Source organism: Passer montanus, unplaced genomic scaffold (assembly GCF_014805655.1).
Source record: "Passer montanus isolate IOZ18808 unplaced genomic scaffold, ASM1480565v1 scaffold3, whole genome shotgun sequence".
Taxonomy (NCBI): domain Eukaryota; kingdom Metazoa; phylum Chordata; class Aves; order Passeriformes; family Passeridae; genus Passer; species Passer montanus.
In genome coordinates, this window is record NW_024367707.1 from 22139818 (window position 1) to 22164844 (window position 25027).

Consider the following 25027-nt stretch of genomic DNA (forward strand, 5'->3'; position numbering starts at 1 on the left):
CAAAAGAAATTCTAGATCTTGCTCAAAACGTTTTTGTGGGTTTTTTTTTAAATTGATTATGCTGGTAACTAAATAAATATAATATTTTTATTGTTTTGGGAAAATTGCATTCTTGCTAGAGAGACAGAAGGCTGCCTTTTTAAGTACAGCACTAAGATTTAAAATCCTAAAATCCCTAAAATGGTATGCCTGATATTTTTAAGGTATAAAAAACAAGGAAGAATTCTTCCACAACAAAAAGCATTCAAACTATCACTATATAGTGAAAATTTTTCTGATTCTGAAAATCAGAAATAAAGGACACGTCTACTTTAAAAGTAATCTTCTGTAAGTCATTCTTTGACAAGATCCTTTACATATTGATGCATAAACCCAGTACTGAGTGCTTGAACAATAAAAAAACATAAGTGAGCACATTATTTTGACCCTATACTACCAATATGAGATCACACACATAATGTGTATATATATATATATATATATATATATATATGTATATATTTTTATTCTTGAGAGCAAAAACAGAAAGCTCCACACTGAGAATGACCTACATTAAGGTTTGTTTTATAAATACCCTTAGATCTTCGAAAGAATTGTCATATCTCCAGTTATACTTTATTGACAGAAGGTGCAAAAATGGTCTGATTTCTGCAGAGCACCAGGCAACTCAAAGGGCTCCAGCAAATTCCTGTCCAGCAGTTTGTGGCTGTCAGCACCTCCAGCAGTTTGCTCTGGCCCTCTGCTGGCGGCTTCCAGCCTTATAGCACACGGGACAGAAGGGAAGGTGCACTTGTCACCTACTGAGTGCCACCTCCGGGGAGCCCCAGGTGGGCTGGAGCCACCCACAGGGCACACCCGCTGCTGCTGCTGCTCTGGGGACACCGCGGGGACAGTGGCAGAGGGGACAGCTGCGGGCAGTAGCTCCCGGCTATGAAGCCTCACCACGACACTTCAGCCCTGAGGACTGGGCTGCCCAACACTGAAACACTACAAAAGCGTGTCACAAACCCAGTGGAAACAAATAAGCTGGCTGGTTCACAACTGGAAATACTCATCTTTAAGCATTTAACAATACCTGGAAAAAGGCACAGAGAGATATATTAAAGTGGCATAAGATTGTTATTAAACTACACCATGGTTGTTAAGAAACATTCTGGTGTTTATGCCATATGACTCACATGCAAACATTGCAGAACACACAAATATTAAGGAAATGGAATTCACATGCCGTATATAAAAAATAATTTCTTGTGCCAAATGTAAAACTAAATTCTTTCTCACAAATGAACAGAAAAAAGGCCTGAGGAGACATAACCTGAACTGCAGCATTTCCTTGAACACTCCCAGAAGTTTAGAGAATATTCTGCTTGGATTTATGAAGACTTTTGCTTATTTCTTCTACGTTATGGCTGCAGCCTTAGGGACAGTGAGTCTACGTTGTGCACTGTGCCCTCAATTTAATAAGTACTACTGGGGAATATCACTGTGCTGATTTTGTTTACTCACTGCTCATAAATTACTGCCTGATTAATGACAAGTTACACTCTGCCACTTGTAATTTTGAGGGGACTACTATAAACTGGGGGATTTTTTGGGCTTGACATTTTTGGATGCTATCGAGGGTAGTATAATCTAAGCCTTCAGACCTCTGGTACTAATAGCATATATTTCATTGAGATTAAGAAGGTATTTTGATCAGGTTGTGAATCAAGACATTTTTATTTTTGACAAAAATAAGAATGGAGACAGCTTTATGGATTTTATGTTTTGGAAGACACATGCATTTTTGATAAAGCTAAGTGCATGAATCCCAAGGCAGTGTAATACTTAAGTAACAGTGTTTCTACTAGTAAAGAACACTTACCAATGGCAGAAAACAGACACATGATAAGAAGTATGAGGACACACCAAAGGACATCAGCATTCATCTGTCTTTCAAGCTTACTGCGCTTGTAACGTGGTCCATTATTATTTAACAAAGCTTTGGTCTCATGCCCTGCAGAAAGAATTGCACCAAACATATCATATGGAACTTGGCTACTATTTTATAGCTATAAAAAGGTGGTATGCCCTATAAGACAGAAAAGCAGCTCTTACCTGCATAGATTACTATTCCTGCAACTTCTTCTGTGTTTCTAATGGTACATCCACGTAACAAAAGATTCTCTTTGAACAGTCCATCCTTTTTTCCACTTTTATGAATACTACAGAAAAATTAAAAACAGAACAAAACACATGTCAAAACATCAAACTTGTTACATCTTACTTGTAATATAACGAGTCCAGGAAACATCTTCAGCATTTAAGAAGTTTTTTCAGTTTGATGGCAAAATATTTAATTGGCTCTTCCTCCTGGGAAGGTTCTCCTTTGTTCAACTTTGAAATTACTTACCCAAGGATCCCCAACATGCAGAGCCCAGCTGGAGCAGCACCAGTTGCTGTTGGATATACAAATGTCCTGGACAAATGCTCACTAGAGACACATGGGCCAAATCGACAGCATGTGTGCAGCCTAGCTAATGCTTGGAAAATGCACTGGACTTCCTGTGCGTGTGTAAACTGACTGAGCAATCACAGTTAATCCAGTCCACCTCAAAGCAGCTGTGAACTGGATAGCATTAACCCACTATTCATATGTGCTTACTAAAGAAATCCTAGAAAGCAATATGGTGAAATTGGGAAATTACTGTGGTTCAGAAGTAGTGATACTAAGGAAGGTGTGCCAGGGATAAGACACATGAGTTCAGTGAAAAGAAAAGGAAAAATATTCAGTGTTTTTATTCCATGTATGAATGAGAACAAGAGAAATTATTTTCAGAACTGTCTCACCAACTATCAGGCAACACGATTCTTGAACTATCTAAGAATGGCCTGCACCCTGAGGATTCTTGTTGACTAACACCAAAACACAGTAGAAAAATAGAATGAAGTCACATTTCTACTACAACTTATTATCTGCTAGGCATGGGCTGACTGAAATGTCAGCTGACAGAGAAATACAGAAAATAGCCTTATGAGAATTAACAAGGACATGCTAAAAAATAATAGTCATTAAAAAATATATTAGAATTTTTACTATGTAAAAAAGACAAACCAAATAATAATTTAAAACCACTTTCAAATGAATAAAAATGCATTTTATCAACTGAAACACCCCAAAGCCTCAGAGAAGATTAAGCAAGTCTGGATTGTTTAAATGTTGTCCTCACTTTCAGACCATCTTTCAATATGCTACACTAAAATTAACATTGTGCTGTTGCAACACCAAATCTGATGTCTACCTGGATTTGAGCACTTAAAATTCTCTGTCCCCTGAAATTTGCAAACTGGCTTAAAATTGTCCTTTTTATGTAAAGGTGGAGTTCTTTCTATTTGCTTCCTATTTTCTAAGCCTTCACATCTGGGTTATATATACATGCTTTTCCCTGTTAGGTTCTTCTCTTTTTCTAAATAAGGACCAAAATTGTAATTTAAGTACATACTTCTAGGATCCAGGCCTAGGAACAAAGCCAAATACTTTGAGATTTGTAAGAAGAAAAGGTTCACATTGGTGAGTTCTTTGTACTCGTCCCAGTCTAGTAGGATTACTTGCAGAATATTCTGTAATGCTGGTTATGCTACATAACCTCAATAGTCAAAGCTTTTAGTGAGCAGGATGTACCTGTGTGTACATACACACATATATACAGCATTTTTAATTCAGCACAATATATTATACCCACCCTCTGCTCAAAATATATACATATATATTAAAAGTATTGGTGCTTCAATGAGTATAATTAGCTTCTCTCTGCAGGGATGGAGAAAAAGCATTGGGTTTGACTGCTGAGGTAGCAGCAGCAGTGATAACATCTGACTAGAGACCAGAAACAGAGAAAGAAAGAAGTGGATAACACCAAATTTGCAATTCTGACACGAAAGTCAAAGGTGGTTTTTTAGTCAGGAGACAACTTCCCCTGCTCAGCTCATCCTCCCTGCCAGTCTCAGACACAAGAACAGAGCTTTTACTTCTGTTCTTTTCAGCAAACCTCCTTAACTCACTGTCTCACCTTTTGCCAAAGCAGCATCAGTTGGGGGGCTGCCCAACATCCCTCTGGCAGAATGTCAGTAGGTGTCAATTTGTCTGTGCTTGAACTATGGGAAATGATTGCTTAATGATTCCATTCTGTCAAAATTACACTGCTACCAGGATTCTATCATTCCTTTGATTTTTAAGGCTAAATTCTGCATTAGGCTTTCTTATAAATAATGAAAATGTTTGAATTTCCAATAAAATCGCCAAATGACAGTTATGATTCCTGTTAATAAATGGGACTTTTTAGAGATAAACCTACTTAAGTGGTACTTGCTCTGGCTTATAGTTTTATAACCTTTGTAAATTTTTTACACTTCACAGGAACAGTGGACTGTGCCAGGTATATTGCACATGGCAAACATATACAATTACTTGTGTATTTTTTTCTATACAATTATATATTTGTTCTTACTATTTTAGCTTACAAAACAGCTCAAAAACAATTGTGCAACATCTGAAGTTAACCTGTAGGTGTTAAAACCCCAATCTATTGCTCTCACCCACAGGCTGAGCCTTCTTAGCACATCTCATGCTTACATGCATTTAGTACTGCTTTTTATTTTCCCATATCCAAATGAAGTCAGAGAACTCAACTGTTGCTCACCAGATCTTTAGAAAACATGGATGAAATCAAAATCTGGAACAAAGAAGCCAGCAGAGGCTGGAGGAAACTCATCATTTGCCTCTTGTCTACAGTCACTCCCAGTGACTCAGTAACACAACATACACATAAAACAGTTGGGCACTGATGATAAAAGGAAGGAAAAATTGCAGACATAAAGGTCTGGATTAAAAAATAATGAAAACTAGAATTAGACAAAACTGCTCATTTTGATAACAAACCTGCCTGGTTTGTTTGAGTCTGGGTTAACAGACAGCCTAGTTCCCATTTCTAGCCCTGCAGAGTTATAAACCTTAAGCTTGTTACAAAGGCTGAAGAGTCTGTTTTCCCCCTTTTTGGATTCTGGCCAGTGTAAGTTACAGGCAAAGAAGGAATATTTTCTCTGTCATTCTTTAGAACAGTGTCTGGCTGAAGCCACTGAGATGCCTGGAATGCAAAGGCTAAGCCGTGAGGAAATGCACTGGCAAGTGTCGGTGCAACGCTCTTTTTCTCTGCAATTTCTCACATGGATGACACTGCAAAAATGTGGTATCTTCACATCTAAAATACAAATGTACCACAAATTAGGAGAAGTGGGCAGATCATTTGCAGTTAACTACTATTATGCTACAGCACTCTGAAAGTCTTTATACAGAAGTAAGCCTACGGTTTAATACAGCAATGCAAAAATTACCCTGATGGTAGCTCGCTTCAGCTTTCTACTATGTTTTAACACATGTGTCTACCAGCATTAAAAAACAAGGTAACCAATGATAACTATATTCAAAAGAGAGTAGTTTCTTTCACGTTTTGGTTTATCAAGTGTCTTACAAAGGAAATGGTAGAGCTGGCATTACTTTCCAAAGCTTGACACTCCCAAAGAAAATATTCAACAATCTTAAACATGGTATCAAGTGAACATTACTAGTCAGAAACTTCCTGACTCTCAATTGATGAAAATTAGTCTAGGTTGCTTTGGTTTTTTATTCCTGGAGTGGAGCTGTTATTATAGCACATTAAAGAGACATCACTATAGATTTATATTTGTTTTTTCTTTAAAAAGTTGTGACATGGTTTTATATTAATTTGGGTTTGTTACCTTATGACAACCTTTGAAATAGAAATACACACATGTATTCATCTCCTTCTTCTTCTTCCAGTTCCAAGCTATACTTACTTTGGTATGATCAGATAAAATATTATGTTCTTGTCTAAGAATAAAATTACTTTCAAAAAGCTGAAAAGTCAGATTTCCAATTACAACTTCTCCTTTTCCCTTGCCCACATACACACAAAAAGGTACAAACAAGATTTTAAAGCAAATAGTGCTATTTTTGGAACCTGGAATTGGATTTTTGAATGTTTGCCATGCATACTGTACATTATCTGGCTAGACACATACGGGCAGGGGACATGTTAGGTTTTGTTCTACTCTTCTTACACAGAATATGTTTATAGGGAAAATAAAAGCGAGGGAATGTGCTTGGGTTATTAGGGAGTGCAGAAACTGCAAAAGAGAATTAAAGTAAGCACCTGAATAAAACTGGTAGTCTGCCTGTGCATCTGCACACCCTGTGTTCAATGCAGATTGTGGCAACACAGCTGAAGAATTCAGATGAGTAATGTGCACATACACTTTTTCAGATATAGGATAGGGCTAGGCCCATCTCAATGCATTTTGAATATATTTTTTTTTTAATATATCATGTCTCCTTTTTTCCATGCTGCATTGCTACTTATAGTGATTTTGTTTCAGGAAAACTGTGGGGAACAGATTTTTTTACATGTTTACAGCATACATACACAAATATTTCTATTTCCTGAAAGATCTGTCAGCACTCGCATTAAAACCAAAGACCACATTTCATACAGGAGAAAAAAATGTGAATCAAAACTAGAAACCTATTAAGTGGTCAAAATGTCTAGGAAACTTTGGTAGTAATGTTTCAGCACAGCCTTTACATATGGATCTGTTGAAAGTCTATTATTTCACGGGTTTCCTATTTAATATTTTGGTACCATTTCTGTTGAGCTATTATTGGCTGGTAGCTATCTGATCCATTATTTCAAGCAGCAACGACTGGTAAAATTTTGAACAAGAATTAAGATCTGAGTTTGACATGACAATGACATGTCATTTCAATTTAGATATGTTAATTGCTATTCGTCTTGTTAATGAATGATTTGAAATAGACTCCTGATTCCATTATACTAATGAAGGAACTCTAAAAAGTGGGGGGGAAAGCCTTCTTCTGTGATAAATTAGGGGATTGAGAATTTATTTGTTGAGGGGTTGCTCCCCACTCTCTAATTCTAATGGCCCATGGGCCTTTGGCTGTAAATCTCTTGGAACATAGCTGATGAGAGCTGGAAATCACCTGATGCTTTCTGCCAGATTCAGAATTTGTGTCAAAACATATTCACATCATTTGTGAAACTACATAATGCAAAGAAGATTAAATATAATCAATACTAAACAATAGTCATCAAAAAGATAATACCATGTTTTCTATCAAATAGTTCTGTAACTTACATGCCACAGACCTTTTCCACATGGAGTGAATAAATAGATATAAAATGGAAGAAAAATTTATGCATATTTTCTACAGTATTCTGTTCAATATTTTGGGGACTAAGATTCACACATAAAGTGTGCTAGAAAAGCTACCAAACTTTCCATTTCCATATCTGGAAATGGCATGTCTACAGTAGAGCAGGCCCTCTATTACACACCCTCATGCAGTAATGTCTAATACTAAACTTTTTTCTTCACATGAACTGTAAAGCTTTGTGCTGCTAAATAAAGAAACACATTTTCCCACACTACAACTTGATGTAGTTTAAAGAAACTGTCCTGATTTACACCAGTTGACAGTACATCCTACACAATCTGTGACATCTGAGAGTAGTAACTATGGTGGTAAATGGCATCACTATAAAAAAACTCCCCGAGCTCCAGCAATTTACCTTGTGACATTTACACAATTTAATACTGCTTATCATTCCTAATCAACACGGGTGGTAAATCATTGTATTTGAAATGGAATTAGTGTCAGTTTAACTGTCGTCATTAAAATTTGGGCAAAAATTATGTATCCTGGGCTCTCACTCTCCACATGGTTAACAGACTGTAGAAAAATAAGTGATGCAAGAGTGCATCTCCTAAGCCACCATAACCAACATACTTTTACACTACAGACCAGGCTACATAAGAAGCAAATCCTAGAACATTTGCACATCCTAAACCATTTGTTTCTGAGCAGGACTGACTGCCACAGATGAGCACCCTGTTAACGTAGTTCTGTTTGTTTAGAATTAAGTGAGCATAGGTGATGTGATAATACACAGGAATACCCATTGTGTGAGTCAATCATTTCATTTTATCTGAATAGAAGAAAGAACAGTGCCATGGCTGGAGAAATATCAGTTTTGCCTTCTGATTTTCCTCAAAGACACATGTATTAAAAGAAATATTCAATAGACCCATCTTCATGAAAGTGTACAACAGATTGTGCTTGTTTGTTGCCTCTCTTGGACTTGTTTTCTATTTCTTCATATTTCCAATTGGGTTTTTTTGATCCATGGAGGAAAAGGAGAAGAGTGCCCATAAATGCAGTGCTTCATACATTTATTTCTGTAGTGTAAGCGGATTGAAGGTAGCAAATAAATCCATCATACAGAATGGAACCATGAGGTTCCCATCGCACCTTGAAGAGAGGATCCTCTAAAAGAGCCTTAAATATGCAGCCCTATTTAGATGAGATGATGATGCAACTTACAGAAGACAGCACAAAGCAAACAAGCATTTATTTTATTCCATATTAGAGAAGTGTATACTGAAGGATACTATATGAAATACTCACATGTAACCTCGAAACCTACTTAAGTCATTGTTTGGCTTCTCACATTCAATCACACTGGTGAACTTCAAGGGGTCAAATTCTGAGTCCTAGAATAATAAGAGTGTTCATTATTTAGAGCAAAGATGTGAAAATTTTGTCCAAAATCACTTTCTTTTTTAGTTTTTGTAATATTATAAAGTCCATTTTTTTCCCCAAAGGCAATGAAAGCAAAGATGCAGACCACAGGCACTGAAAATCAAAGGGACCTGGGAAAAAATTTCTAAAGATGCCTCCCAAAATCTCCCTTACAAGGATCACTTCTGTTCTGCAACTGGAATATGCCAAATTATTTTGGTCTGCAGTGGAAAAAATGAAATTTACTTGAAAAATCTCAAAATCTTAAATATTATCATTATCCTTCATGTTCAGTGAAGCCAGCAAAAATTTAGAACAATATAAGTCAATACACTGCCAATTATCAAAAAGCTAACATGAGCTTTTGAAATATTATCAAGCCTTCTTAATTGTTTTATGCCAACGGAGATGAATTAGTCTACCATAGTAAATTAGACGTATAGCAGAATAACTTTTTCTTAATTATCATTTAAAAATCTTCTTGATTGTCTATCTCATTACTCTGAAACTGGTATTGTTGCTGACAGCACCTTTGTTGTGTTTGAGGAAAAACATCATATCACAGCAGAATTACTTTGTTAAATAAAAATCAAGGTTCTCCCTTTTTTGCTAGCTCAAACTACACATTGAAAGCAGATATATCTGATCCTGGTGCTGCAGAGAAGGCTGTTTCTCTCCATCAATGAGTACGACTTTTATAAAACAGCTTTGCATAGCATTTGAAGCAAAGAACTAATAGTGAATTCTCATATTATTAAGGTTTTCAATACTGACAGCACTTCGTATGTTGTGCTATATAATGGTGTTGCTGAGCTGCTGGAGACCCCAACCACTACTTTTTAGAGTAAACTTGTGAGAATGATTGACTGAAAATCAGTAATCACAGGACACAATCTTATTGCCAGTTTCTCTGAAACACACAGGTGTCTCTGGGGTGTTTTGATGTTGACTCTACTCAGGTGAAAGAAATCAGATTTTGAGTAAGAGATAAAATAAACTAGAGGATATGTCAGGATCAAAACCAACACCCTCCTTTTCTCTGCTGGTTACACCTGGAAGAAAGACAGACTTACACTATATATGTGACAATTCAAACCACCCACACCTGAGACTTTTGAAAACCTTTTCTGTATTTTCAAGAAACACGAGATGATAAAGAGAACTGTGAAAATGGGCTGTCACTTAGAGACAGCTACAGCCAACTGGAGGAATGCAAAATTTTGACATTCAGAATTCAGCTTGTAAACAAGGGGGAAAAAAAGTAGTAAAAACAAAGGACAGCTCTGAGTTGGGACTGCTTTGCTGAGAATCAGACTCCCCAAATTACATCAAGCTTGGCAGTAAAGAACCTGAGCCTTAGCAAGAAATAACACCTGCCTGTTGTCCCAGATGATCTTTTCCTTCCTTGCCCCAATATGTTCCTTGGCAGAAGGAAAAAAATAAAAGGTATAGGAAAAATAATCTACAAATATTCACCACTGTCGCTTAAACTGCATCTATAAATTGGATGGAACGGGAAACATTTCTTTTCTCCTTATTATAACATAATATATATAACACATTTAATTTAGCACAATATTTCATTCAATGGTCTTAAAAAAGATAAGAAATAAATCCTAACATCTTTGATGAATGTCTGTGAGGGAATCCTAGAGACACCTAATAATAAAGCCCAATGTAATCAAATGTATGGCTGCTGAACTCAGGAGAGAGAATGTGGTTGGACACATTACCTTCTAGAACAGTTGGACAGCTGGATTCCCTTTCTGCTAAGAAAACCTGCCATGATGGTTTATATTTCACAAATAAAGATAAAAAAAGGTACTTAATACCAGAGCCTCCTAAAGTCTTCACAAAAAAAGACAGATCTTGTCAAGATCTGTCAAGAGAACTAAATGTACCCGACCTCCCCATCAGTACCATGCAATATTGTCTTTTCCCCTCCTTTGTTTGTTGATTTCTTTTCATTTATGACTCAGTTTTGGAACTAAAAGTCCTTTATCATTAAATCTGTTGGTATATTTGTGTTCTGTTACAATTAACTTGAAAGATGTGATTATGGTCTTTACCCAGATAATATCTGGGAGTGAAAATCCAGTTAGAATAGTAGTTTATGTAAGGAAAAAAAGCTGATGAATTCTGTTTTATGGCAAAAGCTCTTTGGTTTATTAATAAATCAAACTGCTCCATCTCTTCCCTGTGAAATGGAAGGGCAAATATACACTGTATATTACAGCTGATGACACTGTTTTGATGTGAAAATACCTTTTCGTAAATGAAAGAACAAATATGTTAAATACAGCCTGTGTGTGACTGCTTTCGGTGGTTACAAATAAGCACAAATTTAATGTAAGATTTCACAATGATCAAAGTTTAGCTCTTTTTAATGCTGATACTCACACTTCAGCAGCAATTGAAACACCAACTCATGACGATGTTCTCATGTATTAGCAGCTACAAGAAGCTGCAGTTTGACAGAAGCTAAAGGCAAAACTGTTGCTTTTACAGCACACAGATTTGCTCTTTTTTCTTCGTAAAAGTCCATGAAAGAAAAAATCTCCACCACTACCTTTATTTTTCTCTTACACTGAATTTCTGCATCACTGTTAAGACACGAGAAACTAGATAAAAATATGGTCAAACATTGAACTGGCCCAGACCTTTGTGCAGTAGTTACCTGATGTGCTTGATTTTGTGTATCTTACTTAGAGAACTGCTGGGCATTAGGCATTAAAGCTGTCCCAGCACCAAGAGGGATGAAAAGCTCCATGCCTAGACGGACTGCAATCTGAGATGAGGCTTTCCAGTACCTAATCTCCCTGAAATCCTGACTTCTGAGGTGCTCTCATCATCCCCCTGTGCGCATCAACAAGGCTGGGTCATGCAAAAAGCAGCTGGGGGATTTTTTTTTAATTTTCTGAAGGTATGTATAATTTTTTATCTCATACCTCAGCAGCTGTCCCAAACTTTTGCCTTGTGCACCACTGGCCTGAACAACAGACTCTGGCTGATAAAAACTGGGGAGAGATTCACTGATTGCACATAAGTTCCCCAGAGTATTTTACAAAACTGTAGGGTAGCAAAGGCCAGGGCTAAATTCTGTTCATGTCAGTCACATTATTTCTGTTGAACAACCAGTTCTACTTTTGCTACAATGTACATTTTACTTGCTATGACTATTTCTAAGGATAAGCCCCCATAAAATAAAGTAAAGCAAAACTTACTCCTTTCACTCAAGGCAGATATTTTACTACTAGGTAGTGCTTAACCTAGAGCCCAGACCCATGCTCTAATGATTTACTATGCTTCAGAAGAGATACATTGGAGGAGTAAAACCCACTTCTTGCTCAACTCTTCTGCCATATTATGTCATATCAAAATGAAAAAAATCCCTGACTTCACTTTTTGATTTTGCCAAGACAGCTTTAGTCCACTGCTTTTTTTTGGAAAAAAAATGCTGACTTCTTAGCAAGTCAGAATACCTTCACAGGTATTTCTGAAAGTTTGAAATTTGTCAAGACGACACACGGTGATACTTACATTAGGTATTTTATATACTCAGGGATTTCATGGAATGTATTTCATTTCTTCAGGACTCCTCTTGCTAGAAAAATGTTTAACGGCCTATACATATATCCTATTTCTTCCACTTTCTTAAAGCCTTGGGAAATTCACTCTTAGTCTAAATGCAGCAATGGAAAAGCTTGTTTTCCTTACATAAGCAGACCTAGTCAAACTGCAAAAACCTGCTAAATATTGATTCTTTCAAAGCTGAGTTTCAAATTAAAGTTAAATTGCAGATGCAAAGGGTTTTGTGACTAGCCTTTTAACAATGCACTAGCTATTAAAACTGACAAAAGGTTCCATTTAAAACAACACCTTAGGTCTGCAATAATTGGGCTGTGTCTTATACCCTAAAAAGACAAAGTGTTGAGGGAAAGAAAATGTTACAATGTCTTTATAGAGTGGGAAACCAACAGGTAGACAGATGAAGACAGTATAAAGATTTGTCACAAAAAAGCAGACTGAATTTAGCCGTCTCCAATATGACTTTGTAGCTTCAGATGTAAGATGATTCTGAATCTCCACAGTGAAATGCCAACCTTTTCAGTTCTGCTGGCAACCTCACGAAACTGTCATAGCTCAAGAAGTAAAGCATGCCAGATGAGTCAGTTTGACAATTACACAATGTTCAAACAACATATTTCCCTTCATTAAATGCCTGTTGTATGGGTGATTTAATAGCCTGCTAGTGATATTAATAATGCATAGTTATTAAAATGTTTTCCTTTATGCATCTGCCCTACTTTACTGCTGCAGAAACCTGACTTTGATGTTCAGTCCTTCCCTCCAATAGGACAGCAATGGGTAGCCAGGATGCCCTTGGGTGACAGTGACAGCTACCCGCTTATCACATTGTGTTTACTGGCTAGGCTGGGGATCTTATCCAGACTTCTCCCTGCAGTGCAGGGCTGATGAGGGTTCTGGGATTTGTTTTGGCGTGTATGTCTGGAGGAAATAAAAAAAGGAGAAATGGAGTCATGGGGACAACTCAAAGAAAATATTTAATAGACAAAAATCTGCCTCAGACAGAAAAATAGCTTTTCCAATTTAAAAGCTTTTAAGTTCACTAAGAACACAGCTTGTTAATGCATAGGTCCATCCTGTTACTGCTTTATATAGCCTTTATCATATAAAATTAATCTGACCTTTTATTACTGGAATTACATACTGACGGTATGCACCCAAAGCATATGAACTGTTTATATACTGAAAGAGTGAAATGTTTTCGTGTCTAAACTGCATTAGTCTCTATGGTACAATTCATCTGTGCCACTAATTCACAAGAAAAGGAAGAAACAGTTGGATCTATGCTGTTTAGGAACTAAGAAGAGCCAGCTGTGCATCAGAATTTAACTATTCTGTTTTTCACACTTAAAACTACTACTATAATTGGATTTTTTTTTCAGTATTGTTTGTTTAAAAGTAACACATGTTCATTATCCAGAAACACTGGAACAACTGAGCAAGTCAAGTACATTTTAGGGAGTTGATCTTCCTCTGGCTGACCAAAGTTTTCCTCTTTGTAGAAAATAATATGGGGGAACAGTGCAATATTCTGGTTTCAGGAAAGAACATGTATTGCTTAAAAGGCCTAGGAAGATCCCAGTAATTCTGTAACAGCCAGCTGAAGAACCTGCTGTTAATCAATCACGGAACAAAAATAACAAAAAATATGTCAACAACACTGAAAATACAAACACACAAGTTTTAATGTCCCTCAGGATGATGGCCACCCTTAACAATGCACTGAAAATTATGGACTATAGTAGTGCTGGAGAGTGGTAAGGGAAAAGTGCATGTCAAGGTTGAAACACAGACCTCGATCTGGACAATTAAGAAAGTGGTATCTGCCTGTTCCAAAAGCTAGTCACTGAAATAAATGAATGGGTGCATAGTCTTTAAGAGCCAACCTCAGTTTTAGCTTAGCACTTCAAATAAACCACAAACCAAGCCTCTCAAGGACTCCCAAAACTCTGTGTACAACCCATGCTGCTACTGCAGCACTTGCTTCACACTAACAGACAAATGTAACTGTCCCCAGTTTCCAGTGCTTTCGCCTTTCTGGAAAGATTTCTAGCAGTCTTTCTGCTTAATTTCTTACGTGCTGGAAGAAAACTTCCATTGATTAGTGGCAAAACACTGCACAGTCATTTTAAAGTACCAGCACAACAGCTCAGGTCAGCTTCTGAATATACCTTGCCCTGATCCTGCTCTAGTCCAGACTACTGGACAGTCTGACTTTTTGTGGGATGAGTTCTGCCACAAGAAATGGCTATGGGAAGGACTAAGATCCTTCACCCAGAAGAGAGAAATGCCAAACTGCTCTTACATCATTCCACAAATAAAACCCAAAACATCAGAGTCCTGACGGGAAAGAGAGTGGTTAGTAATGCCAGGGTTTTCTTGTGAACAGTAAAACCTAATAGTAGCAGCTGCAGTGTCAGGATGCAGTTAAACACACCAAAGCTTGATGACCCTACTTCAGCCTGGAGACAGAGAATCTGGATAAAAGCAGCTTCACCTCACAAGGTATCATGTTTAAGAAATGTCTCTAGGATGTGAGGGAAACCTGTAACATACAGCAATTGCCTAAGGAACTGAAAGACTCCAGCTCCTGGAAAGTGCAGGGGAGCACAGGGGGAAAGAAGCAGTCCTAATGAAAAGACACTTTTTATTCTAAATACTACAGAGCAGCATTTGTATCAGCACTATCACAGTTTTGTCAGCCTTTCCATGAGCATCTCCAGCGTGAGAAGGTGTTACAATCAAGTAAAAACTTCCCAAGCTGGACACTGGCATGCTGTCTTCTCTTGGATTCATATTTATTATCAACATTTACCATCACCTGCCTGTCCTACTGCAAACATGGCACTCAGAGTGAACCTTCTTTGCTTAATCCCAGCTGTTTCTGTTCTTGTCTCTTAGCTCTGTGGAGAGGGTGGAGGTGCAGCTGTGAAGATTAACAGTCAGTCTGAGGCCAGCAGGCTGTGGTTGGCATACACAAAACAGGGGGGAAGTTGGGATGGCTGCAGATCACTTTGGTTAGCAGCTTCCCCTCTGGTCTATTTTCATCTGCTATCTATTCTACTGAACAAGCTCCTTTGCAATCAACATGTTGAAGTTACCACTAGCAAAATGAAGAACACCTTCTCAAGGAATTCAAAGGTGTTTTATTTTTCAGACACCAGCTGATTGCATGAATCTTATGAAAGGAAACTCACAATGGCCTTGTCAGTTCCAAAACTAGCAAAGGAGCTGAAGGGAACAAAAATGTACCATTATGGCAGAGACTGAGGTTTGCTTCCCTTTTTAGCTCTCTAGAGAGCCTCATACTTCAGGCAAGCACAATAACTACAAAGTTCCTGCATAGTCTTGTCTTCAATAGTCTGTATGCTTTGCTCAGGTAAGTGTGGGAATCATACATACATTAATATGTACATGTATATGAATATGACCTGTTAAATTAGATCACAGCAGCACAGCAGAGTCTATTACTCCTGTGCAGGCTTTCCTCATCACCTGTCTTACCCTCTGTGTAGAAGTCAACCACTTGGACTTCTGCTTTGATACAGTCTTCTGCCTTGATTTGGCCTGTTAGATGGGTAAGAAATTGGGTGGATGGCCATGTCCAAAGAGTTATAGTCAACAGTTTGGTATACAGCTGGAAACCAGTGAATGGTGATCGTCAAGGGTTTGTACTGGGGACCAGTACTATTATCAGTGACACAGACAGTGGCATTGAATGCACTCAGAAGTGTGCAGATGACACCGAGCTGTGTGCTGTGTTTGGCATGCTGAAGGGAAGGGTCTATACCAACCTCATGAATAAGGCCATGTGCATGTGGGCTGGGGCAATTACCACTATCAGTACAGACAGGGGGATGAATGGATTGACAGCAGCCCTGGGCAGTAGCGCTGGAGATACCAATGGATGAAAAATTGGACAGGAGCTGGAATTGTCTGCTGGCAACCCAGAAAGCCAGCTGTATCCTGGGTTGCACCAAAAACGTGTGGCCAGCAAGTTGAGAGAGGTGATTCTTCCCTTCTACTCCACTCTCATGAGACCCCATCTGGAGGGCTGTGTCCAGGTCTGGTATAAGTAAGATGTATAACAGGTAAGACTGGTTTCAGAGGAGACCCCAAAAAAGGATCTGAGGGCTGGAACACTTCTTCTACAAAGAAAGATTGAGAGAGTAGTGGTTGAGCCTGGACAAGGCTCCAGAGAGACCTCATTGAGACCTTTCAATATATAAAAGCAGCTTTTAAGAAAGGCCAAGAGAGACTTTTACCAAGGCTTGCAGTGACAGGACAAGTGGTACCATTTTAAAACTGAGAGCAGATTTAGATTAGACAAAAATATACATTTTTTACTAAAAGGATGGTAAAATACTGAAACAGTCTGCCTAGAGAAGCTGTGGATATCCCATGACAGAGGTTTCAGATTCAGGTTAAGCAGGGCTTTGAGAACACTGATCTAATGAAAGATATCCCTGCCTTTAGCAGGAGTGTTAGATTAACTGGTCTTTAAAGGTTCCCTTAGAACCCAAATGACCCCATGATTATATGATTCTTATGTATATATTCATTATTATAAGCATTCAAAAAAATGTGAGATGTTGAAGGGCAACAGTGGGAAAAAATGTCACACAAAAGACCAACAAGGAGAACATCAATTGATGAAACAGTTTGTTTCATTTCTCTGCCATGTCATTATCAGTTATCTAACCTAAAGATCACAAATTTCCTATGAAGCACCCGGAGACAGCTTTTGGTTTCTTAGTAGCTGACATGACCCACCTCCATGCAGCTACTAGCAGGACAAAGTCATTTTTAGCCCTTCCTATTACACGGCAGCAGCCTGGAAGTCAGATCCCCATGATCTCAGCCATACAGGCCACATTGCTGTACAAGTATATGAGGCCATTTGGGGTATAGTTTTAAATCTGTTTTTAAATCAAGTCTTACCAAAAATATAGTATGTAGAGAAGCTTGGAAAAGTTAATAAGAGGAAGGGAAAATGCTTAAGACAACTAATATGTATTTTAAATCAAATTCTCTTTCTCTTGGAAGTCAAAAGGCTGTGTTTCCTGCTTTGATGTAAACCAGTCTATTTTCTGTACCATTAAGAAAGCTGAATTAGGGTATTAGCACTTCTGCCTATAAATCTCCATTCACTACTGATATTTTTAATTCAACACCAAATAGAAGAGTAAGCATTATAGTGCTGTGTGGAGAAGAATATCTTGTCTAGTCACGTACCTGCAGGACAACCACAGCTCTCTCTCTCTCATGAGCACACACGTGTAATGTAAAGTATCTGACCATCACAGAGTCATAGCAGAGCTTGAAAGTATGAACCCATGGATAACCAATGAACAGAAATGTTAATGGTTTTATTGAAATATCAGTTTTGAGACATACAGCCAGCCACTTCCCACGTAAGTAACATTTCAATGCAAATTTCTAATGACCACCATGGCTTATCACCACTAAACTGTGTAAAAGACTTGGAGAGTAGCAGCAGAGAGAGAAGTGGGATGAGATTCACATCCCTGATGCTGAAATAAATACAGGAGTTCCTCATACTGTTCCTCTGCATTTTCTGGCAGAAAAGCAAACCCCTTCTCCTCCTCAGTACTCTCAAAGGAAAGTGAGACCATACCAATGTAATTGGGGTTATATATGGCTCAATACTGTGAACCCTTCTGCTCTGGAAAAGAAGGTCTTTCCATCCCTTCCTAACCACTGATACTGCCATCTGGAGTTGTGGTTTCACAGGCCATTGTAACATGACGTGTTTCCCGCTCAAAAGTCCTGGCCCTAAAATCATGAGTTCTCAGTGCTACATTACAAAATCACCAAATTTCCAAGAACATATATTCCAGGTATTTCCTGTTCTCAGGCCAATGAATGCCTAAGGAATAAACAGTTCTAGAAATAAACATTTACTCAGTAAAATTGAAATAGGCTATATCAGAAGAGTCAAGACAGAAAAAAAAAAAGAGGAAAATCTCTTCTTGCTTTAAATGTAAATGTTTACTTTTCTGTAACAGGTAAGCAGTATAGCATTTTATTTTCTCTATGGACCTGAAATGCTCTTTTGTTTTCTAATAATTTTTCAAGGAAGCAGCAAAATCGAGAAATCCTGGGTTATTGATAAAGAAAATGAAATTTCCTGCCTCTACAGAGCTTTAACACAGCACAAGCACTGGCATAATACATTTTCTTACATGGATTCACCACTGTTCCACCAGTGCTGGAAGGATTACCCTAGGGATGAGAAGTCCTTCACAGCCATGACACTCAAACTTAGATTCATCAATTTAGCCCCTTTAATCTACATTTAAACACAAAATCAAACAACTAATGCTAATGGCAAAAGTCAACTACTCAGCACTCTTCAAACTCTCAGGACTCTTCATCTACTCTCCCCCTCCCTGCTATTGCTTAGATTACTATAGCCAAAATTTTCTCTTACAGTTTTTCAAATTCTTTTTCTCTCTAATGAAGCTCTCTCAAAACGCAAACTTGTGGCCTGGACACCTGTGCAATGGAAACTAGAAGGAGGTGATAACGGTGCCCAAAGCTGACCAAAGAGGAAGTGAACCATCATTCTTGAGTTTTTTAAAATTTCCCCATGCCCCATGCTGACTAAGTGCCATGGTTAAGTGTGGAGTGAAAAATTGTTCTCAGCCTTCCTTTAGCAAGTTTAGCTCAGAGTTTGCCACAACACCGACTTGGGTCATTCTCTGCACCAGGCTGTTCTGCACGCATCTGTTATATGTTTGTTTCTCTGTTAGAGAGACAGCAGTTGCTTCCTCTTCAACTAGACATGCCCACACTTTCCACACAAGTCATCTCTGAACAAGATACTATCAAAAAAAATACAACAATATAGGTGCAGAGATTTTCATAACAATTCACTTCTGTTAAAGAAACCTCCTGAATGTTCAATGCATTACCTCAGACAAAAGTCTTTCTCAGGGTGTCACATGCTTGAATCTTGCACTGACAAACTCAAGTCGTTTTACAAGACTTTTTTCTCTAAAATCTTCAGCTAAACTGTAAAACTAAAAACCAGTAGGTTTTAATTTAATATTCTGGTGGTGCATAGAAAAAAAACATTGTTTACTTTTGCTTGTTTGTTTTAATTTTTTTAAACTTTCTTTTCCCTTGGGAAAATTAATTTTGGCAACACCTGTGGGATGGAGCAGTAATCTGATGTTTTAACATGTGCATGTCTGGAATTTTCAAACCAATTTTCATCATCTTCTGAACCTTCTCAAAATACTGTGAAAAAGTACTGCACAAGGGATAACAACTCCTAAAAGATGCTGGAGAGGCAGTTGATGTTATTGTGGCTTGATTCTATCTTACTAAAATACTCACAGTCAAAACAACACTGAGTCAAACAACAGTGAGTACGCTGATTAATTCCCATCTACTAGATTATAATAGTGTACTATTCCCACTAATTGCAGGTGGATGGTTGCCTGAGGGTACTAGTTAGACAAAAAGTAACAGGGAGAATATAGCTATAGCTCTCTTGTCTTTCTGTGGAAGACTCATTCAGACTCTTTGAGATAAGAAGCTCATATCAACAGGTTAAGTTGAAAACTAGTCTGCCTAGAAGTTGAGCTGGTTTAACTTCAACTGTTCCCTCAAACTGGGCTCGTTTAGACAGTGCAGATTGCTGCAGAGGAAATCTTATCTCAGTTTAGGCTAAACTGACATTTGAAAATTGCTTTATTTTCTGGTTTTTTTAAAATTTTTCTTTGAGTGTGTAAAAAACTGAATACACAAGCAACATGTACACTGAGATACCAAGGCTGCCCTGTGAGCTGCTTACACACAATCAGCATGAGTTGGCCTTGCTAAAGTACCTCATACACAGAGCAGCCTGGATCCACCAAGTCAAGTTTACAGTGCAGCCCTTCTAGAAACCAAATTCTCTTCTGGGGCAGCTTCTGCCTGGGACTTTTTCCCTGGGACAGGGAAAAAAAGAAATTGTATAAATGGCTTAATGCTTGGTACAGGGAGCTGTGGGATTGTGTCTCTAAGTCCAGCTGTAGCCAATGTATTTCCAGCACAGTGCAGGACCAGGAAGGGCTGGAATGAAAGCTGGATCTGTCAATTTAGCCCAACTTCCAGGCTGAGACTGATGAAAAGATATGCCTGCAGTAAGCATAGGCTCTGCATTTATACATATTCCAGAAGTGTTCACAAACTGACTTGTGAGGAAATCAGATTCATCAGTTATTTTGGTGCTAGTCTGCATGCAAATGAACCTCCTAAACAGGCAGACACCAAATTCAGATGTGCTTTTCAGACGAAGTAAATAAGCAGTCACAAAGTAATTTGCAAGGCTTATCTAAACCTGTTTAATCATGCTAGTAATAAGTTTGTTTTGAACGAAGTTCTACTCTTAGGGGAAAATCAGAAGGGAAAAAATGCATCTCCTACCCCCACCAGCCCCCACAGGGATACATGCACCTTCTCACAGGGGATGGCAGCTGCTACATTTAGCTTAGATTTCAGCTGAACTGAAGCTTTCCACATAAACATCCAGGACAGGGGCAGTGGTTAATAAACCATAAGCTGCTCCAGAATCCACAGTGAGTCTTTGTGGATTTTGTTAAAAGGCATACTGAGTAAAAACAGTGAAGCACGGAAATGTAAATGTTTTTCATGAGTCTAGATTCATACTATCAAAATATCCTAAATCAAGTTTATGAAATCTGAAAGGGAGTTTTGAGCTCTCGCAGCCCGAGCTGTATCTGCTTATCCACTCTCTGAAGAGCGGCTGACATGACGTCTCAGATGGATGGAAAACATTCCATAAGCAACTGCAGAGGGTGTGGTGGCACGGCAGCTTGCAGAGTAGCACAGAAAACACATTGATTCCTCCTGCCTACTGAGTCTCCTGTTAGTTCCAGTGGACCAGAAATGGCTGCTGTGACTTGGCAGCAGTGAGGGTGGGTTTGAAATTAGGAGGAAAGGGGCAGAATACCTACAAAGAGCTGGTTTGGGGCTTTTCTTTGCCTTTTTTTTTGTTTTTCCCGAGAGATGTTTACTGGTCATGGCTAACACTGTTAGACCACAAACAGTGAGGTTTAGCACAGTGCTTTCTCCTCGCTGCACTTGCCAGTGAGTCAAGCTGCACACATGAACCTGATCAGTATTTCAGGGTGAAGACAGTCCACTATCCTGTTCGTTTTAAAAACATGGCATGCAGAAGTATGTTTATGGCTATTTTAAACATTTCTAACACATCCTGTTGCTGTAGTAGCAGAATAACAAGAACACAGTATTTAAAGTCTTGGAGGAAAAAATGTCAAGGCCTTTGTTAAACCTCCTGTTTTCTTTTTTTTTTTTTCCTTTTTTTAATCTACTCACTAAGTGATTTTCTTTTCTCTTGTCTATTTTGAGTCTACAACAACAAGGTATAATTCAAACTGGTGTCTTCAGACATGGAAGCCAGAGGAATGTATCAGTGACTCTTCTCACAGCTTGTGCATTGATAAGGTGTAGAATCACATACACAAAGTACAGGTTTATGTCTGACAGACTGCATTCGTTAACAAACATGCAAAGCTAACAAGCAGTATGTTCCCAGTCTACTATAAATTACTCAGACAACTCAAAGCAGCACTAAAATAAGCAGTATTTATGGTCACTTGCACTATAAAGGAAAATAGTTTCCTAGAATTCACAAGTGGGGAGATGCAATCCAAGCCCACAAATGCCGATCCTGGACCTTCTGAGCATATGTTCAGAGTAAAATAATGCCTGCAAAGCACTGGAGACAAGGATAGAGAAAAGCTTCTATAATTTCTTAGTGGTTCTGCAACAATCAGACTAAAAAGGGTATCGGAATGTTACTTTTCTGAACAAAGATTTGGAAGAAGGAAACTGTAAGGCCTTTTCCTCTCTGAGACTATGGACCTTATACGCTGTTACTGCTGAAAAGAAAGACACAAAGATCCTTCAGAGGATGCTGAAGGAACAGTGGCCTTTCCAGAGGACAGTTGCACCCAACATAACATTGCTGGCCTTTGGAGAAAACATAGTGGCTGCAAGAGGACTGCCCAGTGCACACGCCACTTCAGTGACCCCAAACTGGCAGCCAGGCTGGCTGAGAGCTCAGCACAGACCTGTGGGGCTGTAAATCGTGTGGGTGCACACAAGGCAGGAACAGAATCAAGAAAGCACAGCATTAGCTTAAAACAACAGTGCCTGCTGCCACCCCCACGCCATTCCCATGCCCAGCTGAGTGACAGGTATAGAAATAGCTATCCTTCATTGACCTGCTTCACAGGCATGTGCTCCAAAGTTATCAGTTAGCTCATATATGAAGCACAGACAAGCCAACCTTTGTAAAAGTTTTTAAAAACTTGAGATACTGACAGAGACATTATTCAAAGACAGCTATTAAAAGCTGATACTTTGAAAAGAAGCTTCCAAAAAATCTGGTTTTTGTCCCGTGATAAGCCACATGACACGGCACGTCATTCTGTAAGGGAGGTGGGGAAAGTGTTTAGCAGTGTGGGAAAGAGAGGGTCAGGACTATATAATTTATTTGTTTGTTTTCCTGCTTGAACAACAGGGCTGCAGAATGACACAGAACCAAACAGTTATGAACATAACTGAGAGTTGTTCTCTTGAGGAGAGTGCAAATACAAAAAAGTAAAAGCATACTCAGCCAATGCATGAACAGGTTGGGATGCAGGTTTTGTAAGACACTTGGGAATAAGCTTCTCTAAGGCTTGGCCAAAGGAAGGTTAGCATTAGGTGCAAGAAAATTTTGGTCATGCAAAGTATTTTATGGGATTTAGCACTAAGTTCTCTCCAGTTGTGACAACTTAAGACATATCCAGATAGGAAGTGAACTTCAGTCCAACAGACAGGCATCACCTTCTTATTCCATGCTACTTGGCTGTCCTCCTACTATTCATCCAACATTTTCCAAGCACCTCCCTTCATCCCACTGCTAAGTATCTCTCAGCAAGGCAATACCTTCAAGAATCAACAGTAAGAGCCTATCCTTACTAGTATGGAGTGTGAAAGCTAATGCTGCTGCATAAATTAAATTAACAGTATGCTTAGAGAGGTTTTGGCCAGGATTTTAATGAGGATGGCAAGTATTCTGCTGGATAACTTCTGCTGGGATGCTGTTACAGAGAGGTTCTGTGATGCTGCAGCTGCTGAAGACTTCTTACTTGCAAGTGTGCACTTTGCCTACAGCTTAGTTGATGCAGGAACCCAGGCTTGGATATTTCCTGCTTTCTCAGCTATTTTAAGAGAGGGGAGGCAATCACATGTGGTTTTCTTACAAGTTCTCTTTCAATACTTGCCTCCTTGAGGACCAGTCCTGTTTTCATTTGAATGAATGAGCTTTTTGTCACTGACCTCAGTTTAACCCCTGACAATTTACTATGGACCTCACAGCTACTGCAGCTTGGCACCTTGTGATCTTAAATTTATTTTTAAAAAATATTTATCCACATTTTTCTGAGCCCACTTCTGAGATAGAAAAGTTCCATAATCACCTTAAGATACAAAGAACTAAGACATGGAAGGAGGATGGGCTGGAGATCCAAGGTGTGCTAGGTGTCTACAAAGCTGACTGCAAGTATCTACAAGACAACTCATTTCCTCAGTAAAGCAAGGTATGATGAGGTAGCCATGCCACATATACTGTGATGTGCTTGGCACATAGAGCTAGCTGTGTTTCCCTAGGCAGGAACTGTTTCCTCAGCCTTCTTCCTCAATGAGGCCCAATTCATCTTTGATAATCTTTAATCTGTTTGAGGAGGAAATGGCCACTCACTTCCACACAACAGCCTAAAGGTTCCAGGTCTTGCCAAACTGTACAAACTCCAGAGCTGAAGTCTTTAGTTGCCTGGTTTGAATCAGCAATTTAAACCTCATTAAGTATGCCAAACATAATGTTGCTGGGGTACTCCCTCCTGGTTTTCCTGCTGGGTTAATGCATGCATGGGATTGCTGGTTGAAGACACAGAAGTGACTCCACAACTGATGGGCTCAGGCACACATCTAGGTGCCACAGCTCACAGGAGCAGGGCAGTCTGTAGGGTTGGCAGGTGTCTGCTCAGCCTGACAGCTTCCAGGAATGCTGAATCACTACTCTGCTGCCATGGAGCTGGTGATCCCAAGACAGTATAAGGAACTCCTTTGGGCAGCAAGGGTCTTCAAAGCCAGTTTTCTGATAATTTATAGTTGGACATATTGATTCTTTTCACCATGTTTACCAACACCTAATGATATGTGTCCAGTAGTCTCAGATCACAGAAATCCAACCATCTGCTCTAGATGAGTGGAGGACCTGGTGCCTTCCCTTTGAGGCAGAGCTGGAATGTGCCCTTAGCTTCTAACTGTACCCACAAGTGCAAAAACACACCTGTGTTCAGTTACCTAAACGAAATCTACAGTTTTTGTCCTACATAATGTACCTGAAGTCACATAAGAAGTCTGTGTCGGCAGAAAACTGTGATACATCTGAGCACTTCCCTGAAGCTCTATCCAATAGGAGAGATTTCCTCTCAGCAGGAACAGGATGGGACATTTGAGCAGCAATCCAATTAACTTTGAAACAACAAGAGGTTTTGAAACATTTGGCCTGTAGCTGATTGAGCTTGTTGCCACAGTGGTAGGTGCCATGTCATGTCTAAATTCTGTGTGGAAAATCATTGATCATTAAACAAATCCTTATGTCACATTTTTACAAGCTATTTAGAGAAAAGGTCTACCTACCATAAACAATTATTTGGAAGGCATATTGACTTTTAT

At 38.8% G+C, this 25027-nt stretch overlaps 1 protein-coding gene across 3 annotated transcripts in view; it reads right to left on the reverse strand.

Moving 5' to 3' along the window:
- ATP10A (ATPase phospholipid transporting 10A (putative)) overlaps positions 1-25027 on the reverse strand; it is a 110827-nt gene that overhangs the window by 41584 nt on the left and 44216 nt on the right. For 2 of the 3 annotated variants that reach the window (XM_039714501.1, XM_039714499.1), the window contains exons 3-5: positions 8540-8625; positions 2098-2204; positions 1865-1996 (exon numbers count right to left, since the gene is read on the reverse strand). In XM_039714501.1, coding sequence (XP_039570435.1) covers positions 1865-1996; positions 2098-2204; positions 8540-8625 — 325 coding nt within the window. The remainder of the gene's footprint in view (positions 1-1864; positions 1997-2097; positions 2205-8539; positions 8626-25027) is intronic. The other variant, XM_039714500.1, reaches the window with a different exon arrangement.